This window comes from Notolabrus celidotus, chromosome 17, assembly GCF_009762535.1.
Source record: "Notolabrus celidotus isolate fNotCel1 chromosome 17, fNotCel1.pri, whole genome shotgun sequence".
NCBI classification, from domain to species: Eukaryota; Metazoa; Chordata; class Actinopteri; order Labriformes; family Labridae; genus Notolabrus; species Notolabrus celidotus.
This window is the reverse complement of record NC_048288.1, coordinates 2,024,342-2,045,361: the sequence shown is the minus strand read 5'-3', so window position 1 is coordinate 2,045,361 and position 21,020 is coordinate 2,024,342. Positions and strand designations below refer to the sequence as shown.

Here is a 21,020-nt window from a genome sequence, read left to right as displayed (position 1 = left end):
TTTCTGTATCTGAAGATATTTATTCATTGCACCATAATAAAAACCTCGGCTTCTAAAAATACGTCATAATCTCAGCTGCATTTATTGGTCCAACATTTTCACATATTGTGTGTAAACATGTCCTGAAATTAAGGAATCTAATCACAAACATTACAAAAGTGGCAGAATGAATGATGCATAGTAACCCTCGTGCACACAGAAATCAGTATGTTGAGAAGTTAAAGGACTTCTGCTTTCTGTAGATACAGATAAAGAGCTTGAATCGAGTCATTCCATGACAGGATATTAAAAAGCTTAAAATCTTTTAGAGTAAAATAGTAAAAACTTCATCTATTCACCGTCAGAATTTAGTTAAATCTTTGGATGTTAGTAAACTTTAGCTGACTTGAAATAGTACAGCTGAATGTCTTATCTAGCACTGCAGGGTCACGTTAATTGTGCTTTAAAACCATGCCAGGTTGAGTGAGAGAGTAGAGGTAGAGACATGTGTACTTCACAGAAATCTAAACCTCCAACACACCCAGCTCCAGTCCCTCAGTGCTGCAGTGTTTATGTCAAGTAGTGTCTAAAAAGAGCGTGTGCATCGTCCATTATGTCCACATGCACAGGCTGTGTCCACATGCACAGAGAAAGAGCATCGTATCACTTCTCTGAATCCTCAACAAATAAAATAAATCATGTTTGTTAATAAATCAAAAGTGTATTTGACGTATTTCTTTGTGCGTGTGAACTCAGCCATGGACTCAGATTACACCCTGTGATATAAATCTTGTGTCATGAACATCTACCTCTCTGTGCCTGGATGGGCTTCCTGTCAGTGGATCTTTTAATTGTGGACTCTGTGCTCCAGCGCCTTCAGCTCAGCCTCCACCTGAGCCGGTAGATCAGCTCCAACTTGCTGAGTGAAGTAAGCTCTCAACTCTTTTGTCTCCTTTTGCCAGAAAGGTGCCGGCACATCAAACAGGGCACCCATATCCACCTTACTGCTCAGACCTTTAGTGTCGATGGCGCCATCTTCTGGCAGCCAGCCGATAATGCTCTTCTTGGCAGCTTCGTCCTCCCTCTCCTTGCCGCAGCGCTTGAAGATCCACTCCAGGACGCGGGCGTTTTCACCAAAGCCGGGCCACAGGAAGGCTCCGGTTGCAGGGTCCTTCCTGAACCAGTTGACGTGGAAGATCTTGGGCAGGTGAGTGGGCGCTTTTCGGCTCTCCATGCTCAGCCAGTGGGCGAGGTAGTCACCGAAGTTGTAACCAAAGAATGGTCGCATGGCAAAGGGGTCGTGCATAATCACCTTCCCTGAAGTCACAGGTGAAACACTTTGTCATCATGGCCTTTATTACATGAATGCAAACGTTTGTAGAAGAAATAAGTGTGTGTGGTCTTACCTTGATGCTCGGCAGCTGCTGTTGCCTCGGACCTCATGGCTGCTCCAACAAATACTCCATGTTGCCAGTTGAAGGACTCGTAGACCAGAGGGACTCCTGACAACATCAGTGTTTCATCATTTTATGCAGACTGGTTCTATCAGTGCTTGAGTTTCCACATCCATATTAAATACAGGTTCTATGTGTGATGACTCAAACATATCAGAAGTTAAAGGGATATTTCAGGTTTTTTTAAGTGGGGTTGTATGAGTTACATTACACTAGTACAGTCATGGCCAAAAGTTTTGAGAATGACACAACTATTAATTTTCACAAAGTCTGCTGTTTCAGTTTTTATAATGGCAATTTGCATATACTCCAGAATGTTATGAGGAGTGATCAGCTCAACTGCAATTAATTGCAAAGTCCCTCTTTGCCTTGAAAATGAACTTTATCACCAAAAACACATTTCCACTGCATTTCAGCCCTGCCACAAAAGGACCAGCTAACATCATTTCAATGACACACAGGTGTCACACACATTAACACAGGTGTGGGTGTTGATGAGGACAAGGCTGGCGATCAATCTGTCATGATTGAGTGACTGGACACTTTAAAGGAAGATGGTGCATGACACCATTGTTCCTCATCTGTTAGCCATGGTTACCTGCAAGGAAACACGTGCAGCCATCATTGCATTGCACAAAAAGGGCCTAACAGGGAAGTTTATAGCAGCGAGTAAGATTGCACCTCAGTCAACCGTCTATCGAATTATCAAGAACTTCAAGGAGAGAGGTTCAATTGTTGCCAAACAGGCTCCAGGGCGCCCAAGAAAGTCCAGCAAGCGCCAGGACCGTCTCCTGAAGGTGTTACAGCTGCGGGATCGGGCCACCACCAGTGCAGAGCTTGCTCAGGAATGGCAGCAGGCAGGTGTGAGTGCATCTGCACGCACAGTGAGGCGAAGACTTTTGGAGGAAGGCCTGGTGTCAAGGAGGGCAGCAAAGAAGCCACTTCTCTCCAGTAAAAACATCAGGGACAGACTGATATTCTGCAGAAGGTACAGGGACTGGACTGCTGAGGACTGGGGTAAAGTCATTTTCTCTGATGAATCCCCTTTCTGATTGTTTGGGGCATCTGGAGGAAGGCTTGTTCGGAGAAGACGAGGTGAGCGCTACCATCAGTCCTGTCTCTTGCCAACAGTGAAGCATCCTGAGACCATTCATGTGTGGGGTTGCTTTTCGGTCAAGGGAGTGGGCTCTCTCACAATCTTGCCTAAAAACACAGCCATGAATAAAGAATGGTACCAGAACGTCCTCCGAGAGCAACTTCTCCCAACCATCCAAGGGCAGTTTGGTGATGAAGAATGCCTTTTCCAGCATGATGGAGCACCTTGCCATAAAGCAAAAGTCATAACAAAATGGCTCGGGGAACAAAACATTAAGATTTTGGGCCCTTGGCCAGGAAACTCCCCAGATCTTAATCCCATTGAGAACTTGTGGTCAATCCTCAAGAGGCGGGTGGACAATCAAAAACCCACAAATTCTGACAAACTCCAAGCATTGATTATGCAAGAATGGACTGCCATCAGTCAGGATTTGGTCCAGAAGTTGATTGTCAGCATACCAGGGAGAATTGCAGAGGTCAACACTGCAAATATTGACTTATTGCATGAATTCTGTGTAATTCTCAATAAAAGCTTTTGATACTTATGAAATGCTTCTAATTGTATTTCATTATACCATAGAAACATCTGACAAAAACACCTAAAAACCCTGAAGCAGCAGACTTTGTGAAAATGTAATATTTGGTGTCATTCTCAAAACTTTTGGCCATGACTGTACTCCTGCTAGCCACAATGAGTGCCGGTGAGCTCTTCTACTTTAATGAGAAAATTCCCAGATGACCGGCCGGCAAGCTAGGCTTCAATTCTCTGCAGACGGGGACGCCTCTTTTGCGTAATTTCGTAGAGAAAATCTGGTCCAGGCACTCATCACGGTGCAAATGCAGGCACTACTAGAAAACATTGCAGCTCTTGACTTTGCCGTCAGAAACCCCCTTTGTTTTGTCACTATTTTCGGACACACCTCACAGACCGGTGTTCTTCCACTGCATGAGCACGGAAACACACGATACGCACGGTTTGCTTGTTAGAACAGCCGGGATTATGACAGGTACGTCCCATCTTTTAAATTTGCAGAAAAACAAGTTAAATTCACTGTAAAGACCGATACCACTACTTGATCCTGCTATGTGCTTGTTGATCCAAACAGCTGATCAGTGTGAACACCGGTCTGCGAGGTGCATCCGAAAATAGTGCAGAGAAATGTAGCCTAGTCCTCTGGGAATTTTTCCTTAAAGGGGAAGAGCTCACCGGCACTCATTGTGGCTAGCAGGAGCACTAGTGTAATGTAACTCATATAACCCCACTTCAAAAAAACTGAAATCTCCCTTTAAAGCAGACAGTGTGCTATGTGGAGCATGAGGTCAAAATCATAGAACTCACCTCTGGTCTTCAGTCTGACTACAACAGTGCAGAGTAAAGACCGTTCAACACGTCTACTGAAGTAAACTGACTCTCTGTTAAGAGAGCTTTAACCTGTCCTTCCTTCTTTTCTTATATCACTATAAAACAGACTTTCTCTTCACCTCCCTCTGCACTTCTTTTAACATCTCTCTCTCTCATTGTCTCAGACCTGGTTTTTCAAGACTCTTTGTTTCTGCCTGTAATGATGATATCAGCACCAACCTTCTGGCCTTCTGCCTCCAAAAATGATGGCATCAATGGGGACCCCCTCATCGCTCTCCCACTGCGGGTCGATGATGGGACACTGAGCGGCTGGAGCACAGAAGCGGGAGTTGGGGTGGGCGCAGGGAACCGAGCTTCCTTTGAACAGAGAGGAGACGTGACTTTATTTCACCTTCAATGTTTTGTAAGCATCCACGTACAAATATCACCCTGAGACCTTACACTCACCGGCCTCTTTATTAGGTACACGTTCAATTGACTGTTAACACAAATAGCTTCTCAGCCAATCACACGGACGTAACTCAATGCATGTAGGCATGTAGAAATGGTCAAGACAACTTGCTGAAGTCAGTGTTGTAGGCAAGTTACCAAACCTCGAGTCCGAGTCGAGTCCCGAGTCCTCAGTGTTCGAGTCCGAGTCACCAGAGAAAGATCTGAGTCGAGTCCAAGTCGAGTTCACATTGGTAATATTATTTATTAGAAGGAGGGCAGCTGTTTCAATCCAAACTATTGACTGTGTGGACCTGGACTGACTGTGTGGACCTGGACTGACTGTGTGGACCTGGACTGACTGTGTGAACCTGGACTGACTGTGTGAACCTGGACTGACTGTGTGGACCTGGACTGACTGTGTGGACCTGGACTGACTGTGTGGACCTGGTCTGACTGTGTGTACCTGGTCTGACTGTGTGGACCAGGACTGACTGTGTAAACCTGGTCTGACAGTGTGGACCTGGACTGACTGTGTGGACCTAGACTGACTGTGTGAACCTGGACTGACTGTGTGAACCTAGACTGACTGTGTGGACCTGGACTGACTGTGTGGACCTGGTCTGACTGTGTGGACCTGGTCTGACTGTGTGGACCTGGACTGACTGTGTGGACCTGGTCTGACTGTGTGGACCTGGTCTGACTGTGTGGACCTGGACTGACTGTGTGGACCTGGTCTGACTGTGTGGATCTGGACTGACTGTGTGGACCTGGTCTGACTGTGTGGACCTGGTCAGACTGTGTGGACCTGGACTGACTGTGTGGACCTGGTCTGACTGTGTGGATCTGGACTGACTGTGTGGACCTGGTCTGACTGTATGGACCTGGTCTGACTGTGTGGACCTGGACTGACTGTGGATCTGGACTGGCTGTGTGGACCTGGTCTGACTGTGTGGACCTGGACTGACTGTGGATCTGGACTGGCTGTGTGGACCTGGTCTGACTGTGTGGAGCTGGTCTGACTGTGTGGACCTGGTCTGACTGTGTGGAACTGGTCTGACTGTGTGGACCTGGTCTGACTGTGTGGACCTGGACTGACTGTGTGGACCTGGACTGACTGTGTGGGACCTTTTGGATGTGTAGAAACATTTCTTCCATTAACATCAGTGTTGGAGCTCTTTCCATCATTGAATGTATATAATTGTTTTACTTGAAGTCATTGATGGGTTGTTGTTTATATTAAGATCAATGTTATATGCATTATTATTATTTCATTTTAGTCTCATTCTGATAGTTTGATAGTTTTGCTCCTGGATAGGCGTCTTTTAATCCTGGCAGACGTCACAAGAACGAGCAGGCAGGCGAACACTCGTACCAGTCCCTCACTCTGAACAGAACACATTTTATCAAACATACTAAATCTAACATGAACATTAAAACAGTCTGGATCAATATATAAGCCTGAGTCCTTATCTCGATCATTTAAGTCCTTTTGCAGTCAATGCTGGAGTCCGAGTCCAAGTCCGAGTCATCAGTGCTGGAGTCCAAGCCGACTCACCAGTCCTGCAAAACGGGACTCGAGTGGGACTCCAGTCCGAGGCCTGGACTCGATTAATACAACACTTGCTGAAGTTCAAACCGAGCATCAGAACGGGTAAGAAAGGGGATTTAAGTGACTTTGAACGTGGCATGGTTGTTGGTGCCAGATGGGCTGAGTATTTCAGAAACTGCTGATCTACTGCATGATGCTATCATGTCAATATTAGTGGTGCAACGGATCATCGTTGATCCGTGATCCGTACGGATGCCTCTCCACGGTTCGGCACGGACGTGGTCCGCGGATCGGTTGATGAAAAAAAAAGGTTGCGCGTCAACTCACTCGTCAAGCACAGTGGTAGTCATGGCAAGTGAAGGAGCAGAGGAACATTATAACCCTCCTGCATCTTGGAAGTCACATGTATGGGAGCATTTTGGTTTCCCTGTGAAATACAGTGAATGCTGAATGTGCTTGAGCCACGTTCTGAAATTCCGTCGCGCACCCACTAGACCAGAGGCCCTCAATACACGGCCCGCGGGCCGCATCCGGCCGCCTATTTGTGGCCCCCGAACTGTTACTCCTTCACTCTGTGTTTTGGTCGGGTCACCGCGTGTTTACCAGGATTTTTTTCTCCATATCAACGATACGCAGTCAGGCTGTTACTGGGTCACTTAGAGTCCAATGCTGCGAGTGCAATTTTTAACTTTCACTTTCGTTTATGGAGCAGTTCACATGTTGGCACTTTGCCAGCTGTAGGACCCTAGAATAAAACGGTGTGTTCACAGTTTGCTGCTCAAAGAAAAGTGGACGGTGAAAATCAGCAAATGAAAGAAGAATGGAGTGAAACTTTTGAAGTTCCTCTGCTCCTTCACTTGCCATGCCATGAAATGCAGTGAATGAGGCAGGACTGGGCCCACAGATGCTTTGCACATGCAGTAAATTTTGAGTTGAATGTTGTTTTTATTTAATGGGCAAAGAGTTTTACAAAATAAATAGAGGGACAAATTTGTATTTGTCTTGTCTTCTTTCTTTTTTTTTTTTTTTTTGTTGATCCGAAAAATGATCCGATCTGTGACTCAAATCCGTGATACGATCCGAACCGTGAGTTTTTTGATCCGTTGCACCCCTAGTCAATATGGACCAACATCTATGAGTAGTGTTTCCAACACCTTGTTGAAAGTATGCCATGAAGAATTCAGGCAGTTCTGAAGGCAAAAAGGGGGTCCAACCTTTTACTAGCAAGGTGAACCTAATAAAGTAGCCGGTAAGTGTAAATCTATCTGTTAGAATCCTCTGCTCAGACAAACATCCAGATGGTTTACTGTCCCTGATGTCAGTTTGATTCATTCAAGGAGCACAGAGTCAGCTACATGCTTGCTTTGAATGTGTCTCAGTATAATTCCTGAACATCAATGATTACCCGGTCACTGGATGGAAGAGTACTTAAAGTGAAAAACCAGGTGTTACCTTTCTTCCAGGTTTTGCCGTGCCAGTCTGTGAGTGTGACTCCAGCTGCAGGGGGGTCAAGGCCCTCCCACCACACTCCTCCGTCGCTGGTCTCACCAACGTTAGTGAACACGGTGTTTTTAGCGATGGTGGCCATGGCGTAGGGGTTGGTCTTGTCTGAGGTGCCGGGAGCCACGCCAAAGAAGCCGTTCTCTGGGTTGATTGCTCTCAATTTACCTGCAAAGTCAAGACATGCAAGGGTTAACTACACAACCTATACAGGAACCAAGTCATTCCCTCTGTGAGAGCCTCCTCCTCCCTCTGACCTTGGCTGTCAAACTTCATCCAGGCAATGTCATCGCCAACACACTCAACCTTCCAGCCGGGCAGAGACGGTTTCATCATGGCCAAGTTAGTTTTACCACAGGCGCTGGGGAAGGCTGCTGCTACGTACCGCTTCACTCCCTGAGGGTTAGTGATGCCAAGGATCTGAAGAGAGGATGTTCAAATGATTAAATCAGTGCATCATCCTTCAGAGAAACACCACTTCAGAGATCTACAAAATCACATTTCTCAAGTCTTGACCCCCCAGATGAACCAGCACTGTTTAACTCTCACCAGCATGTGCTCAGCCAGCCAGCCCTCATCCTTTGCGATGCGGGAGGCAATGCGGAGGGCGAAGCACTTCTTCCCCAGGAGAGAGTTTCCTCCGTAGCCGCTGCCAAAGGACATGATCTGCCTCATGTCAGGCAGGTGACTAATCAGCACCTTCTCGGGGTTACAGGGCCACGAGTTCACCAGAGGGGCTGGAGAGGAGAGAGACACGGTGAGGACGAGAGGGACAGGTAGTGTAGGTGAAACAGATCAGACATGATGGGAGTGAGTAACAGAGGAGGGAGGGACAGGGCCAGAGATGATGGTAGCGGATAGAGGGGTGGTTAGAACACAGTTAGATTTTCAGAGCGGTCCGACGGCGTGCTTCAGGCTGCTGGATTTTGTACCTTTAAGAGGCAAAGGTTGACCCACAGAGTGCTGACAGCGGACAAACTCTGCTCCTTCAGACAGCTTATTCAGGACAGGAGTGCCCATGCGCGTCATGATCCCCATACTGGCAACAACGTACGGCGAGTCCGTCACCTTGAAGGAGAAGAAAAGGTTAGTTCAATAACTGAGACCTGGAGCAGAATACTGAACAATGAATAACTGTAGCTGTGTTCAGAGCTGCAGCTTTAATGAACTTTGACCCTAAATATGAAGTGCCGAAGGGGGGCACTGATTACCTGGACGCCGTATTTAGTCAGACTGGAACCCACAGGACCCATACTGAAAGGAATCACATACATGGTGCGACCTGTGGAGAGAGAACACAAAGGCATAAATAACACGTTTACAACACTGACCTGATCTGAAGCTGCTCTACAAACATGTTCATCAGTAAAATAATGTTTACAATAAATAATGCAAACAGTTCAAAACACAAGAGGTGGCTTTGTTCAGGGACAACCCTCAGACTGCTCAGAGGACCTCAGGGATCTTAACGGGTCAGGGAGTGGGGACGTCTGGGAGCTCTGAGGGAGCCTGTTTAGTGAGCGACTTAAAAAGAAGTACTCTATTGACCAGAATACAGGACCACCCTGATTATCAGACGGCCCCCTCTATTCACGACTCCTTCTTCATGAAGACAAGATCAAACACACACACGGAATTTATTTTAAAACACTCAGGTTTCAGTGGAATAAACTGTGATCACGTGTAAATGAAGCACTTATTCTTTCACTATTTTAACACCTGTCGGCTGCTCAGCTCACGGGCACACCTTCAATCTGGTTTTCAGTTACACACACACACTGTATAAATAATGGACAGTCTCTGTGATGTCACCCATCTGTTCCTGAGCTCTGTTTTGAAGCCAATCGTCTGCTGGAGCCATATTGGAAATGCTGAACTCAACCAAACTTAGGGTGCATCTCAAAGCTCTAAACTGCAGTCTCCTCGCTCCTCGCTCCTCGGCCGAACCGGAAGTACTTACTGACGCGCCATTTTAACTTGCGTCCCAAAGCTCTAAACGCTGCTGGAGGAGAGAGGAGCGAGGAGCGAGGAGACTGATCCGAGGAGGGATAATCGAGGAAACACGAGAGCAGACTTTGCGGAAGTCTTTTCTCTGACAGACACGCCCCATTATCAAATATCACTCACCGATTGGACGCTGCAGCGGCTCGGACTTAACCGAAACTTAACATCAGCTGAGTTTAATAACAGAGAAAAAACAGACCTTAAAACAGTCATTAAGGGTGCCCTGAAACAGATCATAAACATCTGTTGGTTTCTAAACAGTCTGTGTGTGATGAGCTGAGATTGAAAAGTGTTTGACATGAATTTTAAAAACAAAATACTGATCGCAAAATCATAAATTCAATATAACAGAGGGTGGATTATGTCATATCTGATTGTTTTTGTCAGATTCACTGTCTAATGAAATAGAGTAATAGAGTCTAACATCATTGATAGAATATATATTAATGATCAGTTATTCCTCCTGTTAGTTTCCCTGTTTCTTCTCGTTTTCTTCATGAAGGGAACTCTGACAGTAAAGTTTGTCTGTTAGTAAAAACACTTGTTATATTTCCTGTCAGGTTAATAAAGTTTCATATGAGGCTGATCATTAATGAGCACGGGTTTGAAAAGAGTTGCATGGTTTCTATTTTCCCTTAAAGTAATAAATAATTTAATAATGAGGCATTTTACCGGTGAATCGATCCGCGATGCTTTAGGACAGAATAAACAGAGAGCTGATTCTCTTCATGTGCAGGTGTGTGTTAAACAGGTAAACACAGAGACAGGGCTCTGTTACTGTTTATATTGATCAGAGTTATTACAGTGAACATGTGTGCAGACACAAACAGCTGTTAAAACCGTCATCACAAACCGACGTCGCTTAACGTGACGCTCCGGAGGACAGGACGTCTCATGTCCTTATTTGGGCAAAAACTTGTAATCTTAATATCTTCTGAACCGTCGCGTTTGAAAAAATTCACCCCCGTACAGTGTGTGCTGATAGAGAAATGAGCTACATAGACCGAAGTCGTTTCTTGAACCAGGCTGTAAACATGTTTATTAATGCTGTAAAGATCGTCTTCTTTCAATGGGTGTGTATGTTGTTTCTGGTGTTTCTGCAACCAGCTTCAAGTGGATGCTTGATGAACACTTCCTCATATTTTGAAGCCGGAGGTTGCCGCTTGGTAACACACTCACAGTGTAGCCAACTTAGTGACTGTGTCTCTATATTTAGAGTGTTCAGGCCCCTCTAGCGACTCTTTTTCAAAAAAGTGACTAGCGACAAATCTAGCGATGTTTTTTGGTGTTCATGGAGACTTTGGAGACTGACATTAACGCATGTATCGTTCTTACTCCTCTCAACGAGCAGTGGATGCTGCTGTGAGTCCCTCCGAGCTGCATTCCGAGCAGGAGGCGTTCATCCCTCAGCAAATGCGCATCAAATCCACCTTGGCCGTTCACACTGAGGTCGCATTGAAAAAAGTCTGATCTGTATCTGATTCAGGACCACATATGGAAGTGGTCTATATCTGATTTGAAGAAATTTGATTTGGGCCAGATTTGAGTGTTCACACTGCCTCTAAAAAATCTGACCTGGTCACTTGATCCCAAAAAAATAGGATTTGGACCACTTTTGCCTGCAGTGTGAACACAGCCAAAGATTGTTCATGTAGATTGTGTACAATAAACATCCTGAAAATGTTCTGGTTGAAAAATGTAATTTGATTTGTTGTAGGCTCCTCAGTGTAGTTATAAACATATTTAGAGTGTTTTTTTAACCTCTTTTTGTCTCTCCCTAAAAGTTACTTGTCTCTCCTGCAGCGTCCATTATTTTCAAATTATGCAAATTAAGTGAGGACGTCATTTAGGGACTTCTAGCTACTTTTAGAACAGCCAATAGATACTTTTCTCACTGTGGAGTTTGCAACACTGCACACTCAGACACACATCTTCAGATACAGACACCTCACTATGAGACCATACTGTGGCTGATCGACAGTTTCCATCTCCTAAAGAAAGGCCTCATAACTCCACCTCAGTATCCTTGTTGGTTAACTTGTCCTACTTTTGTCTACCTTTGTTCACCCTGTCTCTCTGTCTGTCATCCCCCAGGCCTCGTATGAGTGAGTCACATTAATCACTGCAGAATATAAGCTGATAAAAAACCCTCTTATATCTTTCTATAAACATTAAATATATATGTTTTTAGACTGACAGGGAGCTGAAGGAGGGAGTCCAGACTAGACCTCGTGGCTCAGAGTTGGAGCTGGTTTGAAAGCACATGTGCTAAGGACTCAAATGATCCCCCTTAAATTAAGTCTTTGCTGGCCCCTGGTGGTTTCACTCCACACCTCACTGCACTTCAGAACTGGTGAACTCTGAGTAGCAGGTAAATAAATGACCTGCTTTGTCTTTCCTAACCACTTTCCCCCGTTGGAAACCGCTCCAGCGTCAAACAGGAATAAAGGAGTAAAAGAGAACATCTGCTCTCACACTGAGCTCATGTTATAGATGTGAGACCATCATGTGAGAACTACAATCTACCACAGATGGACTACAAAAAGCATGGTGGATTTTAAAGGATTTTAAAGCTGTGTTGAAACGTCTTTGCTACTCGCGCTTATCTCCTCTCACGTGTTGATTCAGTGAATCCATCTGTGATGAAATATAGCACCATCTAAAACAGACCAGCTGAGTCTCTTCATGCTAACAGGCTAACTGTTGTGTTGCTCATAATGATACCTGCCTGTCCGTCTGCTTCTATGGGGTCATCTGTGATGAATGGCATTCGTCTTTGTTTCACTGCCCTCTACTGGTCTGGTGGTGTAGTGCATTTACTTTGTTTTTCTCCATATGTAACTGGCCTGATTTGCACAATCTACCCGGGACTTCAGCATGCGGTCGAAACACAGACTATAATGGGGGCACAGGAACCTTTTAGTTCAGGGGAAAGTGGGGGCTAAAAGACCCCAGAACTCTTGGTCAAAATGCACCTTGAGTGCATCTCATGAAAACCAGAGAGCTGTGATTCACCTGCCATGCAGCCGGGGAAACGCTCCTGTCTTGCCCTCTGAAAGTCAGACTCGCTCATCCAGCTGCCCAGCTGGCTCTTGGCCCCCCCAGCAGGGATGGGGATGGTGTCTCTCTGGTTCTTGGTCACAATCACAGTCTTGCTTTCGACTCTGGCCACATCTTTTGGGTCTGTGCGTGCTAACCAGCTGAAGAGAGAGCACAGATCAGAGCACAGATCAGCTGAGGAGAAGAGAGTGAACAAAACGACTCTGTGGTCTATAAGCAGTACTACACAGACTGATCTGTAGATACAGTAAAGCGGAAACTCAGGACCTTACCAGTTATCATATTTGGTAAGCTTCTTCACCATCCCTTCCTTCTCCAAACCTGCGAGGATGTTGGCTGATTCCTCTGGCGTCCCCGTCACCACGTGCACGTTGGAGGGTTTACATTCATCCACCGCTCCCTTCACAAATTCAGCCACTGCTGGGGGCAGCGAGGGGATGGAGGCCAGGGACCGGATCCCAACATTGGCTCCGACACCCCCATGTCTGAAAGACAGGAGGCATGTGAGTGAGGACCCGTGTCTTTACTGTCCTGGTACCACAGAACGTTTCAAACACGGGGACAGGATGACAAGGGTAAGAAGACGGACTAAATGATTACTGAACTCGTTTGTTTGATTGTTTTTCATGGAACTACAATCCGGTCTTTTTGCCTAAAGGATTTCACTACATCAGTGACTGAAGCAGACGTCACAGAGAACTTGATTTCTCTTAGGAAGCCAGTGAGGGTATATATATTTACAAAGGCTCATAGCTGAGATGTTCTATAATACAGACGACCCTGATCTAGGGCTGGGCGATAATTCAATAACGACAATTATCGTGATATAATTTTTCTCAACCTAAACAAATGATCAATAAAAGTTTGATATATTTAAACATGTAATTACACCCCCCAACTACTGGAAAAGGAGGGGGCGCTTATGAGTCTTAAACATTAGACAGAAGAAGAAGATGACATTGAACAGCCAATCATGTCGCAGGGTGAGAGGTAGGCGGGGCTTAAAGACATTTGGAGTCTTACACATCTTACTTACTCAGCACTGTTGGAAATGATGGATTCAAGAAGTCCATCAGAAAACTAAATCCAGATACAAACTAACAAACTGTCTGGTTTCTTCAACTTTCACTCAGGACAGAAAATCTGACTTTACCTTTAAATAAAATAATGATTTAATATTTATTGTGATAATTATCGGTATCGACTGATATGAAATATTTTATCGTGATAACAATTTTCAATATCGCCCAGCTCTACCTGGATCACCTCAGGATGTATTCTTTCCTTTGTGTGGGGTGTATCCCTTACCTGTGCTACCTGCTGGATTACTCACAGACGTAGCATGATTTATCACATCATGCAAAAACTACCTATAGAAGATGTTCTAGTCTATGCTTCACAGACACCTCTACAGTGTTGAATCTACACAGCGACTTCAGTGAGATGGAACCTATCATCCAATCTGTCTGATCTAATGTCAGTCACAGACTTTGATTTAATGCAGCTCATACTCTGGTGACTGAGAGTCAGAGCACCAGTGACAGAGCCTGAGAGAGACAATGACTCTGATTGTGACGGGAATGATAATGTACCCGGACACACCAGGTGAAAGAGAGGGGCACATGAAGGGGGGGCGAGTCTCTTTGTTTGTTAGAGGCCTGATGTTCACACTGCACGGGCCAATGAGGGGCTGCTGATAAAAACAAAAGCCTTTGTGTACAGTTATTGTTTCCATCCGGATGATGCTGTAATAATAGAATAGACCATTTGCATGTGTGTTCTTTTTGTCTGTGGACAGACCCAGATGAGCCTTTAGAAACATGCAACGTTTACAATCCAGGTTCCTAAAACCAGAGGTCAGACCAGCTGGAACATTGAGTCTTAGTGCTCTCAGACTAGCTTTAACCAGAGGTGGACAAAGTCCACGTCTTCATGACTTCAGTCAGAGTATAGATCCTCCTGGTCAAACATTACTCAAGTGAAAGTTGTTCAGTCAGATTTTGACTTGAGTTAAAGTCCTGGAGTACTTCATTTTAAAAATACTGAAGTATTCAAAGTACTTTTTAAAATATCTCTAAACGTATTTTCACAAAGCATGAGGTCAGTCAAGAATGCATGGGTGAACATTCTGCTCTGTTCTGTTTATCTAGAAAACATGATTTCATATGTAAAAAAGTCTACCATGAAATCTAAACTAAGTTACTACAAGCACAGACAAGTTTACAATGTTCCTCTGGAATCAAAGCAGTGTGTTAGCTCCAGACCTCCACATGCTTTCTCAGGTTAGATGCTGATGTTTTGGAGGCTGTGATGAAGTTTGTGTGGTAAACTGATCAGAGATTTACAACAATACAAACAATCATTCTTTATTTCAAAAGCTCAAACGTGGGTTTAAAATATGGCCGTGGTGCTCAGGTAGAGAATCATCATTCTTCTCAGTCATAGCCATCATCACCACGACTAAATGAACGACTGATCTGAAGAACGTTTGATCTACTGACAGGTACGGCTACACCACTGAGACAAACCAAACACAAGGACACCAACAGTTTACGGTCTTTGGGATCTGAATTCAGAAAAGAAGACTCATCAGCTGACTTCAAAGATAAAGTAGAGAGTAACTAGAGCACTGATAGAAATGTAGAGGAGTCAAAAGGATGAGATTTGTCTTTAAATGGAGTCAAAGTAATAAGTACCCCCCCCAAAAAATACTCAAGTTAAGTACAGATACTCAAAACATGTACTTAACTACATTTACTTTGTTACTGTCCAACACTGCATTTGACCATGAACTGATCCGCAGAGAAGAGCCAGAGGCTAATCAACTGGGAATACCGATCATGCTCTTCTACTTAGCTTAAAGATAGCAACAGTGTGCAAGCACGTGGCTCTAAATTCACTGCATCAAGTATGTTATTACACACACACACACACACACACACTTCATTGAAAGAGAGAGTACACAGCCTTTAGTGACTGAGGCGTCCTCAGAGTAAGGATCAGGAGAAGTGAGTGCAGCCGGTGTTCTGAGGCTGGTGTAGTCTTCAGGCTTCAGAATGAGGATGTTATGAGTTATCTCCAGAAACTGACCCTAGCTTTAAAACATAACCTGACCACCAGGAGCTCCTCCTCATGGCCTGTGTGTCCTTACTCACCTTTCTATAAAAGGTACAAGTCCAGCAGAAAAGCACTCAGATTTTAAAATCATGGTTTCTCCTCACATCAAGGTGCAACACGGGACTCAAACCTTCTTATGAAAAGAGGATATAGCCGGTGCAGTTCCTCCACTGGCCACTTGGGGCTGTCTCCAAAAGAGGGTCACTCCTCAGGGGCTTTTTCTTACACTGCTAAATTTTATGGGAGTAGACCATAGACCAGGGGTGTCCAAACTCTTTTCAATGAGGGCCACATTTGATGTTGTCAGAATACTTCAGGGCCAGTGGCTCCTACTGAGACTTAGGTGACTTAGGAATCATAAAAGTTATATATGAAATCTCTATTTAATAACAATTATTTTACATTTTTTTCTCAATAAATCAGTAACTAGGAAGTCCTCAGTTCTCCACAAGCGTCTTATACATTAGCAAACTTTATCTTCTTCTGTAGAATGTTTTTCATTAGGGTCGGGCAATGTGGGGAAAAATATTGTCTCATTATTTTTCTATGACAGGATCACGATCTGGATTTCATCACACTTCTATTTCATGTTGTTTTAAAGACTTTTCTGACCAGCAGACAACAATTTAAGAACTAAATAATTCTTGTCCTGCATTCCGAACATTTTTTATGCACCAAATTTTGCCTTCTCTGCACAATTTAATAATTTTGATCTTGTCTTGTGTCCTCTTTTGTGTCTTCTGAACTTTTATTGTTCATCAAGAACATTTTCACATCATGATAAAAACTTTAATTTGAAAAAACCTGTCAACTTTAAGAGTTCTTGTGTTTCCTCCTAATTATATTCCTGCAGAATATCCAGAGCTTTGAATTTATAAAAGTAGTCCATATGAAGCTTTTTGAGACGTTTCTGGATTGACTTTAGTTTTGTTTGTGCGCTTGAAAGAAACTGCAAATGTACAGATGATTCAGAATGTGATTCATTTCTTTGCTATAATAACACATTTTAAGAAGGAAGCTTGGGGCCATAATTAAATGGACCTTGGGCTGCAATTGGCCCCGGGCCGTACTTTGGACACCCCTGCCATAGACTGTATAAATAGTGGACGTAGTATCTGTGCTGTCACCCATTTGTTCCTGAGCTCTGTTTTGAAGCCAAATGTCTACAGGAGCCATATTATCTTATCTTATATATCTTAATATCTTCTGAACTGTCGAGTTAGAAAAAAATTCACCCCGTACAGGTTGTACTGATAGAGAAATGAGCTATGTAGACCCAAGCAGTTTTTTGAACCAGGCTGCAAACATGTTATTAATGCTTAAAGATCGTCTTCTTTGAATGGGTGTGTATGTGGTTTCTGGTGTTTCTGCAGTCAGCCTCTAGTGGACGCTCGATGAACTGCAGTTTATAACACTTCCACATGGGCTTCATATTTTGAGACTGGAGGTTGCCGCTTGGAGTAAACATACGGTTCCAGCCTTGTTATGATATAGCTCGGGACGTAGATAGATGTCCTCACAGACATGAAGAAGTCAAGCTTTTTGAAGAAGGATAATCCTCTGTTACTGTGCTCAGCAGGTACCGTCACCTACGCTCATCCACACTGAGCTATTCAGTGACTCACAGAAAGTGGCGGCGCCTGCAGTCAGGATGATCGTAGCTCTTCAAAGAGTCTCATTCTGCAGAAAGCACTGAGTCCATCTGATTTATTCATAATCTCATGATGTCACCCTTTAAGTTGAACATGTCTCACAGGTATGTTCACAGTGTTGTGAGCGAGCATTAGGCTGGTGTGATACAGCATGGACTGTAGAGAGGAGCCAGAAGAACCAAGATGGCCACCACTGATGCTGAATGCTTTGAATCTGTGTTCACATCAGGATTACCTCTCCTACATATGATTTCATTATTTATACAAATAGTAAGTGTGGCTCACAAAATTATGTGATGAGGAATTTGACCCGTGACCTCTGATGATTTGCAAACTGGTCTCATGTTCCAAGGCTGAACAATTAACTGAAAGAGACATCAACCTCAGAGCAGTGGACCAATGAAGGCGCTCTGACTGATCTATTAGTTAACCAGGCTCCTGAGTCAGTCAGTCAGTCCACTTATTGATCCTGTCATGCTGCTGATTTCTGTAACCATATAATTGATGCAGAATATCTACTTTAACAGGAGAGTACTGAGGAACGAGCTGGTCTGAAATTGAAATGAGTGAAAGAGGTAAAGGCGTTTTTCGACCGGAGGAACTCTACCCCGGAACTATGTGCGTTTCGACCGGTGGACCCAGGGTCTAGATTTAGTTCAGGGGTAGATAATCCCCCCCCTGAAAAGCCCCTGCTTGGGGGGTAGTAGTTTTCAAAGGTCCCAGGACTTTTGGGGGGCGGGGCCTGTGATACTGAACGTGTCTGATTGGTAGATTAACCGCAGTGTTTTTATTCCTCCCTCCGTCCACAATAACATCACACACATCTGTGATTCACTTGATTTCTCTTTCTTTCATTAGTTTTGATTTGTTCTATCTTTTTTGTATGTGTGTGTACTTTTCAAAAGAAGAAGCTGTGATTCTCTTGATTTAGCAGCTTGTAACAGTAGTCTTCTCTCAGCCCACCATGAATGGGTCTCTCCCGGTGTTCTGGTTTTAAAAGTGACCCTGTAAACTGGAGACCTTCAGCTGAACGTGTCAGTGTTTGTGGAGTTTACACAGCTGTTGAAACACAGAGGGAGTTCCTGGGAATGCAAACTAGTTTAGTTTTTATTAAGATTTCAAAATATCCTCATCAGATATTTAATGATGGCCTAAAGACGTTTATGAGGGATGCATCCGGCTGAGAGTCTCCAGTTAACAGGGTCGCTGTTTAAATCAAAACACCAGTCGATCTCTGCCACGGCTTTTTGAGTTCAAAAGGATTTTAAAGCCGTGTTGAAACGTCTTTGCTACTCGTGCTTATCTCCTCTCACGTGTTGATTCAGTGAATCCATCTGTGATGAAATATAGCACCATCTAAAACAGACCGGCTGAGTCTCTTCATGCTAACAGGCTAGCTGTTGTGTTGCTCATAATGATACCTGCCTGTCCGTCTGCTTCTATGGGGTCATCTGTGATGAATGGCATTCCTCTTTGTTTTACTGCCCTCTACTGGTCTGGTGGTGTAGTGCATTAACACAATCTACCCGGGACTTCAGCCTGCGGTCGAAATGCAGACAACAACGGGGGCACAGGAACCTTTTAGTTCAGGGTAAAGTAGTTCTGGGGGCTAAAAGACCCGGAACTCTTGGTTGAAATGCACCTTTAGACATCTCCTGACTGAACACTGAGTAAAAAGGTAAGAGCGTGGTGTTGGACAAGCTGCTTTGTTTCCTTCTTTTCATCCAAAATGCTGCATTTTGAATGATCATGAATGGACCCTGGTGACCTCAGTTCCCCTGCAGTCATGAATCCTACCATGCCTTTGTCTCTGCCTCTCATTCCTCCCCCCCTCCCCCACACCTGATGAGGACAGGCATGCCTCCTATTGACAAATTTAGCACAGATATCTCTCAACCTTAGCCCATAAGATCATTCTCTGGCATTAAAAAGGAACCTTGTTCTGATTTAAAGGGCATGAACGTGTGGTGTCCCCTTGGTGTGAAGCTAAGGTTGTTGAGGACAGATAAACGTGGTCTTGATTAAAGTTTCTGTGTTCCCTCAAACACACCTCCAAATCAGCAAGCCAATCCTCATACTCTACATCTCGGCACGCCTACTTCCCCCCTCACATAGATCCTGGTCTACACCTCTTAAGGGCAGAGTCTACACACAAAGCAAAGAGCAGCCTGAGTGTCACTGTTAACATGCACATGTGCAACGTTCATTATCCACACAGCTGGAACAGCAAGTCCACAGAGAGAAATACACAAGGCATGCTCCAGGACGTTCAGGCAAACAGAGGAGCCATGACTGCAGCAGGCCACGAGCTCTCAAGCAGAAATACAAACACGATGCACAGAACATGGGCCTCCCCTGCTCCAACTCATGCTCCTGGCAATGTGTCAGTCAGTCGCTCACACACATGCATCCTAAAGACAAATGAAAAGCAAACACACAATGCCATGAAGTGCTCACGTCGGCTCCACCACGGTCCCTGTGTGATGGGGAGTCATCACAGAGCCTGGGAGGGACACAAGTGTTGAAGAAGAGGAATGCAGGAAGGTGACCTTAATTTAAACTTCTGTGACATGTCTCATTTATAAAGACACCAAGCAACATGCCATCTGACCACAAGCCAGCTCTGAGATCAAGTCTAACAAGTTTCCTCCAGCCTGACGAGAGATGACAAGAGTTTAAAATACCATCTGAGTGTGAAATAAATACAGGACTCCCTCAGGTAAAGGTAAACTGAGCCACAGGTGTCATCTCATGGATTAAGGTGGGGTCAGACTGAGTCTTATCCTGTCTTGGTGTTGGGTCTCTGTTCATAATTTGACATAGAGTGGTCTAGACCTCCTATGTTTGTAAAAGCGTCTTGAGATAACGTTTGTTGTGATTGGGCGCTATCCAAATAAAGATTGATTGATTGATTGATTGATTGATCTCATCAGACTGCTATCTTTAAATCTACTCAGTTTAATCATCAGAAGTGAGTAAAATACATGTAATCTACTCCTCTGTGTCCATATTTGCTTTAGAGAAGGCACCATGATCACAGAGCGTCCTCATTAACAGACAGCTCAGGCTGAGTAAAAACAAGCTCATTGAATATATCATTAAACTGCTTTCATTCAGTGAAGTTATCTAAACTAAAGGATCTAAACTTCCATTAAAGTGTCCCTTTAATATACAGCTAAAGTACACTGCAATGTAACACCGTGAAGCTGAGACAGGACTTTAAAAGTGAAATAACGACAAAAAGTCAGAATAACTTACCTTCGTATGACTCCTAGTAAGAGGCAGGACATGTTCGGAGCAGAAATACAGCTAGTTTCTAGAGAACCGAGGAGTTAAAGGCGCATTAAAGTCAGCAGAGGAGGGACCGAGAGGAGCAGTGCGCTAAAGCTGCTCGCTGCTCATATCTGTGCTCGGAGGGGACCTTGCACTTTGCACAACGTGTACATTTACACACAGACACCTTGATGGAACCGGTTCACTGGATGCTGCCCCGCTGCAGAGTACACACGCTCCCCGGCAGTCTTCAGGATCCTCCCGGTGTTAAAACTCAGTAAAGTCTGAGACCCGGACTGAAGGAGGAGGAAGAGGAGGTGCTTTAAAGTTTCAATAACAAGGATAATGTTCCTCGCATGTCATGTCCATATCATGTATTCTCTCTCTCCTCCGGACCCACGGATCCTGTGGTTCTGCCTCCCTACCGGATGATGCAAGTCTTTAGAGATCCTGCACCAGCAGCACATCGAGTACTAACACGAGACACAGCCGAGCACGGAGCCCAGACCCGGAAACACGAGCTGTGCTGCGGAAACGGATCT

General features: G+C 44.5%; 1 protein-coding gene across 2 annotated transcripts; it reads right to left on the bottom strand.

The window, feature by feature from the left end:
- pck2 (phosphoenolpyruvate carboxykinase 2 (mitochondrial)) lies at nucleotides 1-21,020 on the bottom strand. 2 transcript variants are annotated; one of them, XM_034706458.1, is made up of 12 exons: nucleotides 20,666-21,020; nucleotides 20,464-20,521; nucleotides 12,709-12,921; nucleotides 12,392-12,576; nucleotides 8,584-8,654; nucleotides 8,305-8,440; nucleotides 7,922-8,109; nucleotides 7,630-7,792; nucleotides 7,325-7,540; nucleotides 4,111-4,248; nucleotides 1,386-1,481; nucleotides 1-1,296 (listed from the first exon to the last, which is right to left on the bottom strand). In XM_034706458.1, the coding sequence occupies exons 2-12, from the start codon at nucleotides 20,493-20,495 to the stop codon at nucleotides 827-829; spliced, it is 1,908 nt and encodes a 635-aa protein (XP_034562349.1). In that variant the 5' UTR covers nucleotides 20,496-20,521; nucleotides 20,666-21,020; the 3' UTR covers nucleotides 1-826. The 2 variants fall into 2 exon arrangements, with proteins under 2 accessions (XP_034562349.1, XP_034562348.1); XM_034706457.1 differs by having other exon boundaries at nucleotides 20,464-21,020.